The sequence below is a fragment of the Triticum dicoccoides genome, chromosome 3A, assembly GCF_002162155.2.
Source record: "Triticum dicoccoides isolate Atlit2015 ecotype Zavitan chromosome 3A, WEW_v2.0, whole genome shotgun sequence".
NCBI classification, from domain to species: Eukaryota; Viridiplantae; Streptophyta; class Magnoliopsida; order Poales; family Poaceae; genus Triticum; species Triticum dicoccoides.
In genome coordinates, this window is record NC_041384.1 from 742,693,281 (window position 1) to 742,709,900 (window position 16,620).

General features: G+C 44.6%; 1 protein-coding gene across 4 annotated transcripts in view; it reads right to left on the minus strand.

Moving 5' to 3' along the window:
* Positions 1 to 16,007, minus strand: part of LOC119270617 (putative receptor-like protein kinase At4g00960) — a 19,807-nt gene extending 3,800 nt beyond the window's left edge. For 2 of the 4 annotated variants that reach the window (XM_037552635.1, XM_037552638.1), the window contains exons 1-7: positions 15,570 to 16,007; positions 15,085 to 15,118; positions 14,842 to 14,980; positions 12,505 to 12,763; positions 11,693 to 11,924; positions 7,777 to 7,927; positions 7,502 to 7,708 (exon numbers count right to left, since the gene is read on the minus strand). In XM_037552635.1, coding sequence (XP_037408532.1) covers positions 7,502 to 7,708; positions 7,777 to 7,927; positions 11,693 to 11,924; positions 12,505 to 12,763; positions 14,842 to 14,970 — 978 coding nt within the window. In that variant the 5' untranslated portion in view covers positions 14,971 to 14,980; positions 15,085 to 15,118; positions 15,570 to 16,007. Of the gene's footprint in view, positions 1 to 7,501; positions 7,709 to 7,776; positions 7,928 to 11,692; positions 11,925 to 12,504; positions 12,764 to 14,841; positions 14,999 to 15,084; positions 15,119 to 15,569 lie in introns of all 4 variants that reach the window. The other 2 variants (XM_037552636.1, XM_037552637.1) reach the window with 2 other exon arrangements.
* Positions 16,008 to 16,620: the final 613 nt, after the last annotated feature.

Sequence of the window (16,620 nt, forward strand, 5' to 3'; positions counted from 1 at the left end):
AGAGAGAGAGAGAGAGAGAGAGAGAGAGAGAGAGATGAAAGTAAGAATATTACAAGTGACAATTGGGTTCGGTTGCACTTAAGTGTTCCGGCGTATATTGTTGTCCTTGTGTGGCCAAATTTGTTGTCAGGTGCTTCAGATCTGTTTAAGGGATCAACCGTGATTGTGGCTGCAGGGAGCTGATCCTTAGGGGCATGCGCACAAAGATTTTCTAGTTGTCAATCGACAAGGTGCAGCCGGCTCTGCTAGGGAAGCGGAGACAATGATGCGTCGGTAGAGGTAGTGGTTGTCTGGTGGTCTCGGTATCTCAATGTAATAATTTTTATTATGATTGACGTGCTTTGTACTTTTGCTGAACTTTGATAATAGATCTGGATCATTTTAGCAAAAAAGGAGATAAGAGAAGACATATGAATTGATCTACCCGCTTGCCCCCCACATCCCCCTACTAGGGGACATGGGAGGCGATTCATTCATCGCCGCCCATCTCTTCTATCACCACTCTCCACTATCGGTCGGAGCCACCGGGCGATGCTCCATGCGGCGGATGGTGGCGGTGGGGCATTTCTCCCTCACAAGGCCCCCTTCGTAGTGACTGAGGTCGTCATCCTCTCCCTCCTCGTCCGCGAGTGCGTCACCCCGGCTAGCCGTTCCCCGTCACCTGCTGGAAGAGCTTTAGCTTGGAGCATGGGGGTCATAGCGCGGAGGGCCGTGACAACACCATTCCAGGTCATCGGTTGTCGATCGCCGCTTGGTGCCTTCTCCTGTCCATGGTTGTTAGGTCAGGATAGGGACGCCTGTGAGGATGGTCCTATCTCATAAACCTGGGAATGGTTTGGATTCGAACCGCAATTTCAATTTGGTTTCTCTACCGCACCGCCTTTGGATGGGTTTAAATGGGCTGAGCCTCTAATATAATCTGGTGAGGTTTGGGCTTTAGGTATTATGGATTAGTATGGTTCAATTTGGACACATACAAATCGGTGTCAAACAGTGGTCCGACATGTGGGTTGCGCGGATGGCTCTCCGGCGAGCCTCGTGGGAGCGGTGGTTGATGTTGCTTTCGACGACGACGGTCGAGCCCTGTTCTTGATCTGGAGGCCAAGATCTATCGTGGCAGACCCTCCCCGATGCTTAGGGTTCTCAGCAAGGTGTGCAGAAGGTACTCAGCGAAAGCTTAACGATTTGGTTCCGGTGATGGTGACGCCTGCGAGTGTCGCGTCCCCACCTTGGGGTGCTGTCATGGTGTTCATCCCAATCCTTTTCAGTCCTCCGGGTGAAGACCTATGTCCATTCCAAAGGACTTGATGGCGGCAGCACATTGGCATCGTGATCCTCCTGGGGGTGTAGTCGGGGAGTGCATGCCTCCTCCGGTAGTGGCAGCAATTCTTGGGTTGGCTTGGATCGTGTCTGAAAGCATCCTCAATTACGGTGTCTAGCATGCTCTTTCGCTGGAATTTAGTCTATTTTGGGACAACCCAATAGCAAGTTTAGAAATTCCTAATAAATCATCGAGGCCCACTTAGCCCATTCGTGCAAGGCAAGGGGTACTACTAAAGTTTAGTCCCACGTTGCTAATTTGGTAGGAATTGAACCTCCTTATAAGGGAAGTTGTTTCCCCACATGTATGGGCATGAGAACAAGAGGGACATTCACGCGCGCTCCTCCTCCGCCGCCTGCCACGCCACGCCTCGGCACGCGCGCGGCGGGAATGAACCGAGTCGATGTCTAAACGATTTCCTATAGTGGAGATTGAATCCGAATGTTGCACCTCTTCGGCTGCACGTTGTTCGCTTTGTCTCCCTCTTTTGCTCACCTCCCATTGCAGCCTGATCACCTCCTTCTCATGTGCCTATAAAAGAGATGTCACTCCTCTCCAGAGAGACACTAGAACTTCATCCTCCTCTCGCCACTGAGTTCCAACCTCTAAGCTACAGCAAGGTTCTTTCCCATCCCAGCTTGTGGCGTGCACCACGGGTCGGGACAGTAGGCCTCCGAAACCCCGACACTTTGAGTCCTATACGGGAGAAGGGCGAAAATGCTTTTGGGGAGTGCTCTATGTGACTACTGACCGGTTCATCACGGATGCTCCGGACACCGACAACCACTTCGGCAATGACGACTTCTTTCCCAACATCGACAATCTCTTCGATGACATGGTCAGCGAGGACGTCGACCCCAAGACCAGTGCTTCTGCCGCTGTTCCGTATGTTCTCACGTTCTTTCTGTTTGAGATCCCGCCACAATTTCTTGCTCTAGTGTTTGTTCTAGATATGTTCTGTTCTAGCTCATATATGCAAATGCTATTTACCTTCAATCTGTTAGATTGCATGACTTGTTTTATCTCTGCTATAACAGTCATGTTTTATCTAGTATTTCTGTTAACAAAATCATATAGTAAATTGCTCATATTTCCAATGATCCAAGAACCTTATTATAGGCAATTTATTCCAAGTGGTTTTGCTGCATCCATAAGGCCTCCTATGTTTGAGGGTGTGCACTATAAGAGGTGGCGTGTGAGAGCAATCTTATGGTTTCAAACCATGAGTTTCTATGACGCCACTCTTGGCAAACCTGAAGGAGACCTTGATCCTCAATAGGAACAAGCTTTTCAGAAAATGGGTACCCAATTTAAGGCTGCTTTGTTGAGTGTACTTAGTGAGAACATAGTTGATGGTTATGTGTCAATTGATAATGAAAAAGATATGTGGGACGCACTCAAGGCTAAATTTGGGGTCTCAGAGGCCGACTCTAAGCTGTACATCATGGAACAATTCTATGACTATAGGATGACTGATGAGCGCTCCGTGGTTGAGCAAGCTCATGAGATACAGTCATTTGCTAGAGAACTTGAGCACTTCAATTGTATGTTACCGAACATGTCTGTTGCCGGAGGCATCATCACTAAGCTTCCTCCCTCGTGGAGGAGCTTTGATACCTCTCTGAAACACAAGAGACATGAGTTTTCCATCCTGAATCTCATTGGTACTCTTGATGTGAAAGAAAAAGCAAGTGCAAAATACACACATGCTTGAGGTATTGATGGAGGATCTAGTGCCAATTTGGTATAGAAGAAAAACTTTCAGCCCACAAGTTCAAGAACAAGGGAAAGCTTGATGGTAAAGCAAAGTTTGATGGGAAGAACAAGGTTGTACAACACACTAACTTCAAGAATAAGAATGACAAGAAGAAAGGTGTTTGTCATGTGTGCGGAGATCCTGACCATTGGGCTCCTAGTTGCCATAATCGTTATGACATGCGTCATCTGGGGAAAGGCGGCAAGGCCACTGATGTTATCATTGGTGACATTGACATGAAGGATGCTGAGTATGGCATATTTCCCACTATTCTTCCAGCATGTCATTCTCCTGATTGGTTGATTAATACGAGTGCTAATGTGCATGTATGCGGTGATATTTCCATTGTTTTGCCTTATCAGACCGTAGGGACTTCCACCGTGCTGATGGGCAACGATTCAAGTGCTTCTGTTTGTGATGTTATCATTGGTGACATTGACATGAAGGATGCTGAGTATGGTATATTTCCCACTATTCTTCCAGCATGTCATTCTCTTGATTGGTTGATTAATACGAGTGCTAATGTGCATGTATGCGGTGATATTTCCATTGTTTTGCCTTATCAGACCGTAGGGACTTCCACCGTGCTGATGGGCAACGATTCAAGTGCTTTTGTTCGTGGTGTCGATCTGAAGTTTACTTCAAGGAAGATCCTACGGCTCAAGAACATGCATTATGTCCCCTCCGTCAATAAAAATCTTGTTCGCGGATCTATTTTGTGTTTAAGTCGAATAAATTTGTAATATCCAAGTATGGAACTTTTGTTGTTAAAGGCTATCGGTCAGGAGGCTTGTTCAGTTTATCCTTGTCAGATGTTTGCAATAAAGTTGTTAATCAAATGTATGGCATTCATGTCTTTGTCATGTTAACTTTGGTTGCATGTCGCGACTAGGCAAGTTGAACTTAATCCCTAGTTTCACAACCGTCAAGGGATCCAAGTGTCAATTTTGCGTGCAAGCTAAGCAACCTCGTAAGTCTCATATGACTGCGCAAACAAGAAATCTTGCACCACTAGAGCTCATACATTCAGATCTTTGTGAAATGAATGGTGTTTTGACATAAGGTGGAAAGAAATTTTTCATGACGTTAATTGACGACTCCACTAGATAATGCCATGTGTATCTTCTGAAATCTAAGGATGAGGCTTTGAACCTTTTCAAGATCTATAAAGCTGATGCGGAAAAACAACTTGATCGAAAGATCAAGAGGCTTAGGTCCGATTGTGGTGGAGAATTTTCTTCCAACGAGTTTGATTCTTTTTGTGTGGAACATGGTATAATCCATGCCATGACGTCTCCCTATTCACCTCAGTCAAATGGGGTAGCTGAAAGAAAGAACCGTACTCTAACTGATTTGGTTAACGTCGTGTTAGAAACATCGGGTCTCTTCAAGGCATGGTGGGGGGAGGCGATATTGACTGCATGTCATGTCTTAAACCAAGTTCCCACAAAGAACAAAGAGATAACTTCATTTGTGGAATGGGAGCAGAAAAGGTTAAAACTCTCTTACCTACGAACTTGGGGTTGTTTAGCGAAAGTCAATGTGCCAATTCCAAAGAAGTGTAATCTTGGACAAAAAACTATGGATTGTGTTTTCCTGGGATATGCTTTTCGTAGCATTGGCAATAGACTCTTGGTTATAAAATTTGAGGTATCTGACATGCATATCGGTACAATCATGGAGTCGAATGATGCGATTTTATTTGAAGATATCTTTCCCATGAAGGATATGGCTAGCTCATCCAATCAGGAGATGCCTAGTTCATCGAATCGGGAATTAGATACAAGTACTGAACCTACCATTTCGATGGAACACTTTGAAAATCCTGTGAAGGAGAACAATGAAGTTCCTACTAGGAGAAAGAGACAAAGGACTGCAAAGTCCTTTGGTGATGATTTTATTGTGTATCTCATAAATGGCACTCCCAATTCTATTTCAGAGGCCTATGCATCTGAAGATGCTGACTACTAGAAGGAAGTAGTCCATAGTGAGATGGATTCCACTTTGGCCAATGAAACTTGGGAGATCACTGGTCGTCCTTATGGGTGCAAACCTATAGCATGCAAATGGGTATTCAAGAAGAAGCTTAAGCTTGATGGTACTATTGAGAAGTACAAGGCACGGCTCGTGGCCAAGGGTTATACCCAAAAGGAAGGTGATGACTTCTTTGATGCTTACTCACATGTGGCCTGACTGACCACTATTCGAGTACTACTTTCACTAGCTGCCTCACATGGTCTTCTCGTTCATCAAATTTGAGTACTGCTTTCACTAGCTACCTCACATGGTCTTCTCATTCATCAAATGAATGTTAAGACTGCTTTCCTAAATGGAGTTGGATGAGAAAATTTATTTGGAACAACCATATGGGTTTGTAGTAGATGGTCAAGAAGAAAAAGTGTGCAAGTTGCTGAAGTCTATGTATGGACTTAGGCAAGCACCCAAGCAGTGGCATGAGAAGTTTAAAATAACTTTAACAGATGCAGGCTTTGTTGTAAACAAAGCTGATATATGTGTGCACTATCAACGTGGTGGGGGCGAAGGAGTTATCCTTTGATTGTAGGTTGATGACATATTGATTTTCAGAAGAAATCTGAATGTTATACGGAGGTTAAGGATTTCCTATCTCATTGTTTAGACATGAAGGATTTATGAGTGGCTGGTGTTATTATGAACATCAAGCTGTTGAGAGACGATGATGGTGGGATTACATTGCTTCAATCTCACTATGTGGAAAAGATCTCGAGCTATAGTGACTACAAGCCCTCTCCAACACCATATGATGCTAGCGTGCTGCTTCGAAAGAATCAAAGAATTGCTAGAGATCAAGACGCCATATGCAACTGATGATGCCTTCGACATGGAGACGACGCCCAAGACGCTGTATCGTCCGCCATCATCGAAGTTGACACGGTTTCACTAGCAATCACGCCACTACGAACGCACAGCTGACCGGATTCGTGCTGAGGCGCGCCATAATGGCGCACAACCCTCGAAACACCGGCAGGGAACCAACATCCATCGTCGACCCCTCTACGTGCCGCCAGCCGGCCATGGGCCACATTGATGACGGATCTGTGTGGGGATTAGATCCATGACACACCTGTCGCCCACCGTCTTTAGAGAAGCACGTGAGCTACCGCAGGCCATGGAGGCGAGCATTGCCACCAGACGACTAACAAAAGCTGCCATGGCTGATGCGCGCGATCTCCCCGCTAGCTCCGCTCGAGCCACACAAGGGTGTTGCCAACGCATCCAGCCGCTCAGACCCTTTCGGCGTCGGGCCTGCCACCACCTGACAGTGGCGGATGGGGAGGCAGCGATAGGGGGCGACTTCTGGCGGCGCTAGGGTTAGACCCTGGCGTCGCCCTGGGAGCGACGCGGCGGATGAGTGGGGCTCACCATGCTAGACTGTTTTATATCCTGGATGGAAATAGCTGAATGTTGTACTCCATTAAACTAAAGTCGCACTTTTTTTTACTGCTCTAAAGTTGGAGGTGGGGTGGAGTTGGGAGGCGGAGTGAAGTTGAGGTGAGGTGAAGCTCTCCCAGACAAACCCTAATTTAGGGCATTTTTGCAAAATAAGAACACCAATCTTAAAGAGAATGGACAGGTATGATAAGACGAGGACGCTCCGAATGTATCGAATATCCATTTCAGCTCCCGAGGTCTTTGCAAAATTCTAGTTTTTTTCTGTGAAAGATATTTTAGTGCGTGATGTCTTTGCAAAATTTCAACTCATTTGGATATCCAAGCTGCTCTCAAGAAAAAAAAATCATCCCGAACAGTGCAAAACAGTAAACTTTTTCATAGGCTCCAATTTTTTTTATTTGCCGAGAGCTGCTCAGATGTCCAAATGAGCTGAAATTTGGCACGGACATCACGCACTAGACCATCTTCCATGCAAAAAAAGCTTTGGAATTGTTTAATTTTTTCTAGTATTTCTTTTGATTTTACTGTTCATGCGCATGAGTAGATGAGCTCCGGAGCCATTTAAGCCACTCTCCAAATGGAGTTGCTTTTTCCCTGTTCACTACTTAAGCTCCTGAGGACTCAGGAGTATAATATAGTGCTCTACTTTTAGTGCTTCATGGTCATCAGTTTGACTTGAGTAGCACTTCCACGTTGGAAACATGTCATAGCTATACTCACATTTGTGACATCTCACTTACATTTCTGTTAGTTTCTTTTCTGTAAGTTGCTATAAAGTAGGAAATGGCGAGTCCCTGTCTATCTACATGTTTCGACAACAACTTTATTATGGACACTCTAAATATTGTTATCCTTAGTGAGCACTGAAGTCGCCGGTGGAGAAGTCCCAGGATATTGTACTACGAATAAGATAATTTCTTCCCAGCAAAGCAAAAGAATAAGATACTTTCTGATAAAGAAGGAAATGCCAATTATGATAGAAGGGATCTCACCTGTTCTGTCTCCAGCCCTAGGCTGCCTATCATTTTTTCCGTCTCTATCAGATCAGAGACAATGGACTGTATAGTGGGTCTTTCCTCTCGCTCATAATTCATGCATTTTACTGCTATCTGGATGCATATCCTGACCTGTTCACAATATACTTCGAGTGGCCTCTCGGTCAATGTTGCACGTAGTCTTTTCCTCCATTTGTCAATTACCTAACATTGGAGCATGAGGTCATAACTTTGTAGCATAAAGTCGATATGAAGAATTTTTAAAGTCTTACATGGTTGACAAATCCTTTTTCTCCCATCTCATGAGCCTTGAAGTAGTCATCAGTTCCGGCCATTAACTTTGCAATTATAACACCCAAACTAAATATATCAAACTTTTTTGAGAGTAGACCTTGGTCTATATACTCTGGGGGCAAGTAACCACTGCATGTCAATGTTACATAAAATTGTTATTATCTCGTTTGGGTAATGAAAGTATGAAACACAACATCACTGATGGGCTCTAAAGCAAGTGCCTCTGATGAAACGACATCAATGACCAGTTTTTTAACCCAAACCATCGGTCATGGACCCGTCAGTCACACAAGATTATTGGCAACTTTTAAAACACAACCTTTTTTTAGTGGTGTTAAAATCCAACCTATGAACCAGTAACACACTCGTTAGTGATATGTTGCCCAATGTAAGTCTATTTTGCGGCCAATCGATAAATGATAACAAGCCCAATCGCAAGGAACAGGTATGTGATCAATAACCTCTCGGTCCACACTACAAGGCCCAGCATCGCCCCAATTCACATGCCATCTGCACCCTTAACCTAACATCTCTCCCTGATTCCATCTAGCACCTGTGTTCCTGTCTGGTCGATTTGCATGAGATTGCATGCAAAACAGAAAGTCCAATCAATTTGCATGCAAAAGCAAATGAAATGCACATCTTTATTAAATAGGAGTTGGTAGGTTCGCTTCGCCTCCGGGCAGTGCCAGGGCGAGCGTTTAATGTCTAAAAAAATTAGGTACAAATGAAAGTCTATTCAATCAAAATTCATGAAATTTAACTAACAAAACATGCAAAAGCATAAAAACGACTTAAGAATTCCATTCCTTTCTTCCATTAAACCCATCTTTGAGTAGATATTATGTCAAAAAAATTAAATGATGCTCATGGACTTGAAAGTAAATAGTATAAACAAGAGCCAATATCTCTCTCTCTCTATGCAATAGTCAAAACAACCGTAGAATTATACTATAAACTATCCCATTTTTTGTGCGAGGAAAATCATGACCAATCAAGCGAGTACATGCCTAGTTGCTACTGACCTCACTTTCAAGTTTAAACACAACATCAAACAACGTAAGCATGACTAGGGATTTGGCATCTCCAATGCGGACCCGTAAACCTCCCAAAATCGCCCGGACCGCGGAAGTCATCCAACGCCGAACTATATCAATTCGCGGGGCGGTCCGAATGCGAGTTCTCCCGCAAATTGGACAAAAGTGTGGGAGATCTGCGGGAGTCCGGACACCCAGAACGTAGGACTCCGACACCCCCGACCAACCCAATCCCCCCTTCCGGTCCCATTTCCTTCCACTTCACCCCTTGTCCCTTGGCTTTGCATCCGCACCCTCCACCTCTGCCCTTTGTCCCCCTAGCCTTCCATCCGCACCCTCCACCTCCGTTACCGCTACTTTTTGTCTCTGGCTGCTTCAGAGGCATTGCCGGAGGTCCGCATCCAGCACCGACGCGCCCACTCGATGTTCCGACAGAGCTTTTTGCCCTGGAGCCGTTTGTACCCAGGTACACTCCGCTCCCTGTTGGCGACCTCCATGGCGAACACCATGCCTCGGAGGTGTTCGATCAAATGCCATTGAGCTTATTTTCAAATGCCATGTCATTTTTTAGGGTACGAAGGATGGTGAGCTACTCGAACATGGAGGATGAGTTGTTGTGTGATGCGTGGCTGGCCATATCTGCGGATTTCATAGGCAGGAGCAAAGGGCCTCCTTTCTGGGAGCAATTGCATGAATTGTTTCACGCAGGAAGGCACATTGCGCCCTACGACATATACATCATTCAACCACACAACATGAGGTCATTGTCGTACCATTGGCACGCTATTATAGGTCAGTGTCATCAAGTTTTGCAACTTGGTTAGCCAGCTCGAGGCAAGGTGGCCATTGCACGTGGACATGCAGGAGATGATAAATTTTACTTTCTCTTGCTCAACTTGTTGATTGATTCATTCACTCAATGTTGTTCTACACATTATACGTAGTCCGCATGTCCGCCGTGGTATACCACAGGTCAGAGGGACAACCATTTACATGCACACACTGTTGGATGAAGTTAAAGGGGAAGTATGTGTGGGACGACATGATCCGTTCATGAAAAACTTGTTGGACATCCGGGATCTAGTCCAATTTAAGACCTTGTTGTACTAAACTTAATGTGCATGCTATGTGTGTATGATTTATGCTATTTTCTATCCAAACTTTGATGAATATCAGCCGATTTGCATGAATTTTGTCAGATTTGTTAAAATGCGGGTTGAAATATATGCGGTTAGCATTGGATGGCATCCTCCAGCATCCGTGCCGGCGGACTGGTCCCTTCCTATCTACAGACGGATGCAGGAGGACTTTTACGGGTCCGTTGGAGATGCCCTTGGAATAGCACTAAAACCCCCTTATGGGTGTCTTACGTAGAAATACTATTTTTGCTTATTTTGGGGATGGGGAATTTTGGGATCGCTACAACCCAGCCGTGCTGTACATGCACTTGCCCCGCTCGACCTGGCCCAATGTCACGTTTGTGCGGGCTTTAAATCTGGCCCAGTACAGGCCACCTTCTATTCCCGTTCATTTTCTTCGTGTACCCCTTGGTCTCAAACTGTAAAAGCTCTAGCCGATTCTCAAAAAAAAAGAAAAAAAAAGTAAAAGCTCGAGCCGAGCGCTCACCGCGGCTGTTGCCGGTGGCTGTAAGGGGCTGGCCAGGGGTGTCCTGCTCCGCCACTGGAGGACCCGGTGGTAGATCCGCCACTGCCTCCAGGGTTTGTTCTCTTCCACTCTCACCCCACCTCAAATGGCCAAGGGCCTCAAGAATCTGTCAGTCATTGCTAGTTTTGTGAACGTACAGTGTTTTTAGGCTGTTTTCTTCAAAAGCTGTGAAAGAATCGCCACTGCCCACCTCCTCACACCCCCACCGATTTGTTTCTATCCCCGCATGCAACACAAGAGAAAACCGCTGGATTAGAAAACCGAGAGAGAAAGTGCGGATTGGAACCTGAGCACGTCCCCCTCCCGTGATCCCTAGCCACCTCACGTCTCCCTCCACCCTCAGCCACACCGCACCCCTTCCCTCCCTCCTGCCTCCACCTCTGCCTCTCTTCACGGCCGATCAAGATGGCGCCAGCACGTATATATCGTGAACCTCGCCGTACCCGTGGTGTTCGCCCTCATTCCGTGTGTGCTTGCCTCACCCAAGGCGCCTTCGCTCGTGCCCGTTGGTAGGAAGGTCCCTGAAGCAGATGGCCTTCCTGATTCGTTCGCCCCGCGCCCGCCTCCCTTCGCCCAGATCCACCTGCTCTTGGCCATGGACTTTGAGTCACTGAGAGCGTCCCTGGGATCTCCTCGAAGTTGCTTGGTTGCCTTCCTCGAGAAGCATGGAGCGGCCTGGACTGGAATAGCTTAGATGTCGTTTAGCCTGGTTGGATGAGCCAGGCAAATTATTAGCCTAGAAATTCAAGCGCCTGGCGGCTGCCTGGGTGCTACAAGTACAGAAGATGCTCCTAGGTCAGGCTGGACGACACGAGCAAGCTTTTAGGCCCGCTCGTGGCCCGTTAAGGACCGGACCGTACGGTCCAGGCCCGCTACAGAAATTGTTCGGTCCAAAGTATGTGACAAAATGTAACTTGCCGCATACGCCAACCCCTATGGGCGTCACTACTCCCACACAGGCCTCTCTGACCGGTGTTAGTTTACGAACTATCAATCTCGATCCAAATTAGTTGATTAATTTTTAGCTTACCATAACGCCCTCTCGTTTGAAAGGGTACGCTTTAATCTTCCACCGCTGATTCAATCTGCAGGGGTGTGCTATAGTGAAGCTCGTTGCACAGCCAAAATTGCTCAGCTTTGTAACGTCTCAAAGCTAATAGTAGGTAAAACGTTTCGACGTGAGATAGCTTACCGTGTACCAACGGCGTTGATTGTCTTTCTTGTGTTTTCATCGCCTAAGAGTCTTGATAGTCCGAAATCTGCAATTTTCGGAATCATATTTTTACCTAGCAATATATTCTCAGGTTTTAAGTCCAAATGCCATATTGAAAGCTCGAATCCATTCTGAAGATAGTTTAAACCCAGGCAGATCCCCTTGATTATTTTGTAATGTATATGCCAATTAAATCCTGAGCATCCATGAGCTGTAATCAAAACCCCAAAAAAGTATTAGTAAAAATTGTAATCTAATAAAGCTTGATGAGTAACATGCTAAACTAGATATGCCCCGTGTGCTTTCGCGAGAACCGCGTTAAAACAAATTCATACACACACACACACACACACACACACACACACACATACATATATATATATATGTGTGTGTGTATGTGTGTGAGTGTGTACTTAAAAACAACTAAAACTAATAGAAAATAATGTAGAGTGTTCTCGGTTAACATTTTAGAAACAATAAAACCTACAAAGTATGTGACAAAATGATTTATAAAAAGCGACAAACTTTTGAATTGAACTTAATGCTAATCATCTTTAAAAAAATTGTGAAGAATGAACTTGTGATATACATGCTTGACTTGATTGCCTCAGGAAAACGACATGCATGAATTGAAGAGGTGACGTGGTTTGCATGGACAGATCAATGCAAAGAGTACATGCATGACTTCTAATGTCATACGATTTCAGTTGGACGACTATCAATCATTAAGGTGGCGGTTAACTATTTAGATATAGGAGATATTTAAAATGGATTTGCACCAACTTAATTACCAGAAATATGATTGCCAAGGCTACCATTCCGTACATACTCGAAGACAAGCGCCTTATGCATCTTGTCAGCAACAACTTGGTTCCCATTATATGCTACAAGTACTTTCTCTGTTTCATTGCAGAAACCTAGTAGCCGAACAACATTTTGATGCTTTAGCCTCCTAAGGTTCTGGAACTCCTTTTGGAAATCCTTATTATCAATCTCTATGATGTTCCTAAGTACCTTCACAGCAATTTCTTGTCGATTTTCACAAATACCCTGTGCATCATCTTTCATTAGTACTCCTCCATAAAGAAATACAAGAGCAATTAGATCACTATAATAACAGTAGACATCTCTTGCTAGCATGGAAGAGTACAAGTGGAGCTAGACTGCTAGCAATTCCTACTACGGTATGCAAATACATTTCATGCTCGCACAAAAGAGCAATGGTGGTGCTAAATACTTTCATCCGTAAAGAAATATAAGAGCGTTTAGATCACTAATTGCCAGCAATCTAGCTCCACTTGTACTCTTCCATGCTAGCAAGATGTCTACTGTATTTAGTGTTATTGTCACTTTGCCTCTTTTTAAAGTTACACATCATTTTATTTTAGAGTAAATTCCGGTTTTTACCCCCTATTTTGACATTTTTGACACTAATTACCCCATTTAGCAGGATTTCATCCATTTTACCCTATTTAGTAGAAATGTTGCCATAATTTACCCTGTTTAATTTTTTGTGAGCATTCTAACCGGCAGGTCCAATTGTGTTGTGCCTATTTACCCTGTCTATTTTTTGGAGTTGATGGTATTCTCCTATTATTTATAAAATAGATCCTTCTCTATTATTTGCAACAGATCATGGAAATAAAATGCGAAAAATTTGTGTTATGACAACTATTTCTGCCTATTTGTTCCCTGGGTCATGATGTCAATTCGTCTCCTTATTCAAGGATCATGCTGTCAAATTATCTCTCTTTTGCCAAACATATTGTATTTCTGCTTCACACTAGTGTCAAAACTGATTAATATAGGCTATAGACGGCTCTGGATTCACATGTTCGAAACAGGATTGAATAATGCTTCCCATTTATAGATAGCTTCACTAGTTCACAACTACACAAACTACAGAATACACCAAACAGTGGCAGTGGCAATGACAGGCTACACAAGCAGCGGCACAAACACCTTGTCAGTCTTCACCTTTCTTAGCTCCTACACATTGCAGAAGGGTGACATGTATACACATGATCTTCAATAAGCATCTTAATTCTGTCCTAATGAAACGCCTCGCCGGCTAATGCATGAGTTGGGAAAATATCAGACTACACAAATTGCTATGATAGATATGGTCAAAATCTTGTGGAATGGGGTACGACTGAGAGGGATTGTTTGTTCACCAACCTCACTAATTTGTTGGACCAGCCATCGCCATAGCCCCGCCATCAACTGAGCACATCCTCATGGGGTCCCTGCTATGTCGCCAAAGTAGTAAGATGAACTGGTCACGGCCTGATGGGATCATGTACAAGGACGCGCCTATGCCAACGTCGGCGAGCTTGACGGAGCCATCGGATTCCACGGGGTCATTTCTTGCTTGGATGCCGCGGCCATACAACCCTGCTCGAGGAGGTATGAAATCGCATGGCTGGCCGCTCAGCACTCATCGCCGCCACCGCCGTCATCATCACCGCTGCCTGACAATCCCCAACCCAAGGTTCGAGCGAGCCTAGCATGTGTGTGGGTTGGAAACCTAGACGGGCGATGCAATCGATAGGGGACAGGCAACACAAGCAAGAACTGACTGGAGGCAAGCGTGGCCCACGGCCGACTCGGGCGTTGTGCGTTGGATGCGACGCGAGCGACCTCCATCGGGCTGGTCCTGTTCCCGGTCAAGGAGAAGCTGGGAGAAGCGGTCCAGCAGGAAGAAAATAGGTAGGAAAAAACGGTCGATGTGGGATGCCAAGTGGACCTGACAATTGGGACATGTCGGCCAGAACGCTCACAAAATTTTAAACAGGGTAAATTGTGGCAGAACTTTTGTTAAATTGGGTAAAATGGATGAAATATGGCTAAATGGGGTAATTAGTGTCAAAAATGTCAAAATAGGGGGTAAAAACCGGAATTTACTCTTTATTTTAATACTGACATCTCCATGTAATTACACGCCTTTTAGTTGCCATTATTTATTTTCTGGTTATTACCACTACCTTTTAATGATGCATCTATACCATTTCTAGGCCAGAACTATGAAATTTTTGAGAAAATTCAGTATCACACATATACAAAAATATCTATTTTAGGTTCATATGAAATATATAAATATGAGGCAAACAGTGTGTTCGTACTCGTACCTTGTACACTGTTCCGAATGTACCACTGCCAACTACTAGCTCCTGGTCGTAATCATTTGTAACCTGTTTTATGAATTGGTATGATAGCTTACATGGCTGGTCACTTTTGAGATCTACCTTGTTCCACATGGTACTGGTCCTGGTTAAAAAATGAAACCTTCGCATAAGAGTCAGCATATGTTTTTTTTTTAACATTGAAATAAGAAACATTGGAAGATAAGTCAGGAGCAACATGCAGCTTACTTGTCCTCTGCCACTCGTGCTCTAGGTTTTGCAACTACAGGCACCCAAAAAAGGTTGTTACTTGACATACAGAGTACTATTGCATACACTAAATATCAGGTGAACTAATGCCTAATGTTGCATATACTATAGTATAGAAGGAAGTTGCTAATGGCTAAACAAGATTCGTGCTAATAAACCAGGAATGCAGTGAAACTAATGAAGGAAGTTGCTCAATCACACCTGAAAACAGAGCAGTATATTTTCATAGGCAAGAACAGAGCAGTTGTGAAGGACAGGGAGACTGAGAAAAGAACACCAGTTAAGAAGAAGCTTAAGAAGACGTATTAAGAAGAAGCAGCTTAGCCCTTTAATGGTGGGAGAAGCATCAGGTCATTAGGACCAGATCTGGGAGTAAGATATTACAAGACACAACAAGAAACCTTTTTTTGACGGTCAAGAAGGTACAAAATTAATTAAACGGCACGGTCAAGTGGAAAGTTAACCTCGAGATACTGATGTGCAGCTTTGCACGGGAAACAGGGGCCAGATTCAACTCTGAGATCCAGATCTCATAGCCTGATGAAGAGGCACGATGAATTTACAGCATGGCCAGTGGGTCGCTCCAATCCACTGCCCTGCAAAGCCAGCTAGAGCAAGGGGAGAAAGAGGAACTGCAGATGGAAGAATGCGATGTCGAATCCGGTTGCCTCGCTCGGGGAAAAGGACGACCCGTCCCGATGGCGCGCTTGGGGACGACAACGCCGCCAGGATCCTCACGCTCGCGCCAGGACGGATACTCCAGCTACTGCGAGCAACGTCGAGAAGCAAGAGTTCGCCGGCCGGAGATCAGAAGAGTTGGATGGGATGTAGATTTTTGCTTGTTTTGCTTTGAGCATGGCTAGGGCGCTTGTGAGAAGACGAGTGAAGGGGAAAGTGGAAGTGCCGACACTTATGCGGCTATTTTTTTGGGAAGCGGGTAGTCCTTTTTAACGGCTTTGCTCATCAACGGAGGATTACGGGGCTTTACGGGCCTTGGCGCTCACCCCACCAGTTAAAATCAGGGGGCCGGATTAATTAGGAGAGAAGAGTTATTTAGCCTAATAATTAGAAAATGACAAGTCTGCTCATCTGTAAAGGTATGTCGGTTTTGTCTGTGTGTCTAGCATTTTTGCTTTTCTAAAACATCTGTAACTTTATTAATAGTCATAATTATTACAAGTATACTTATGGAAAATGCTCCGCTTTTACCGGCGGATCTCATTGTGTGATCCTTTTTCTTTCTTTCAGTCCTGATCGGGTGCTCCTTTTTTTTCTTTCTTTCAGTCAACGTGGCCGCTGCTTGCTGCTCACTGTCCTTTACGATGAGTTTCCATGGCAATGATTTTGTCGCGAAAATTGCAACAAAGCCTATGTTACGGAAAAATTAAATTTGCAATCAGACCTCTGTTGCAAAAAAAAACTAAAACAAGGCCTATGTTGCAAAAAAAAAAATCTTGCAAAAAATTCTGCAACATGACCCGTGTTGTGGAAATTTCCCGCAACACGACCTATGTT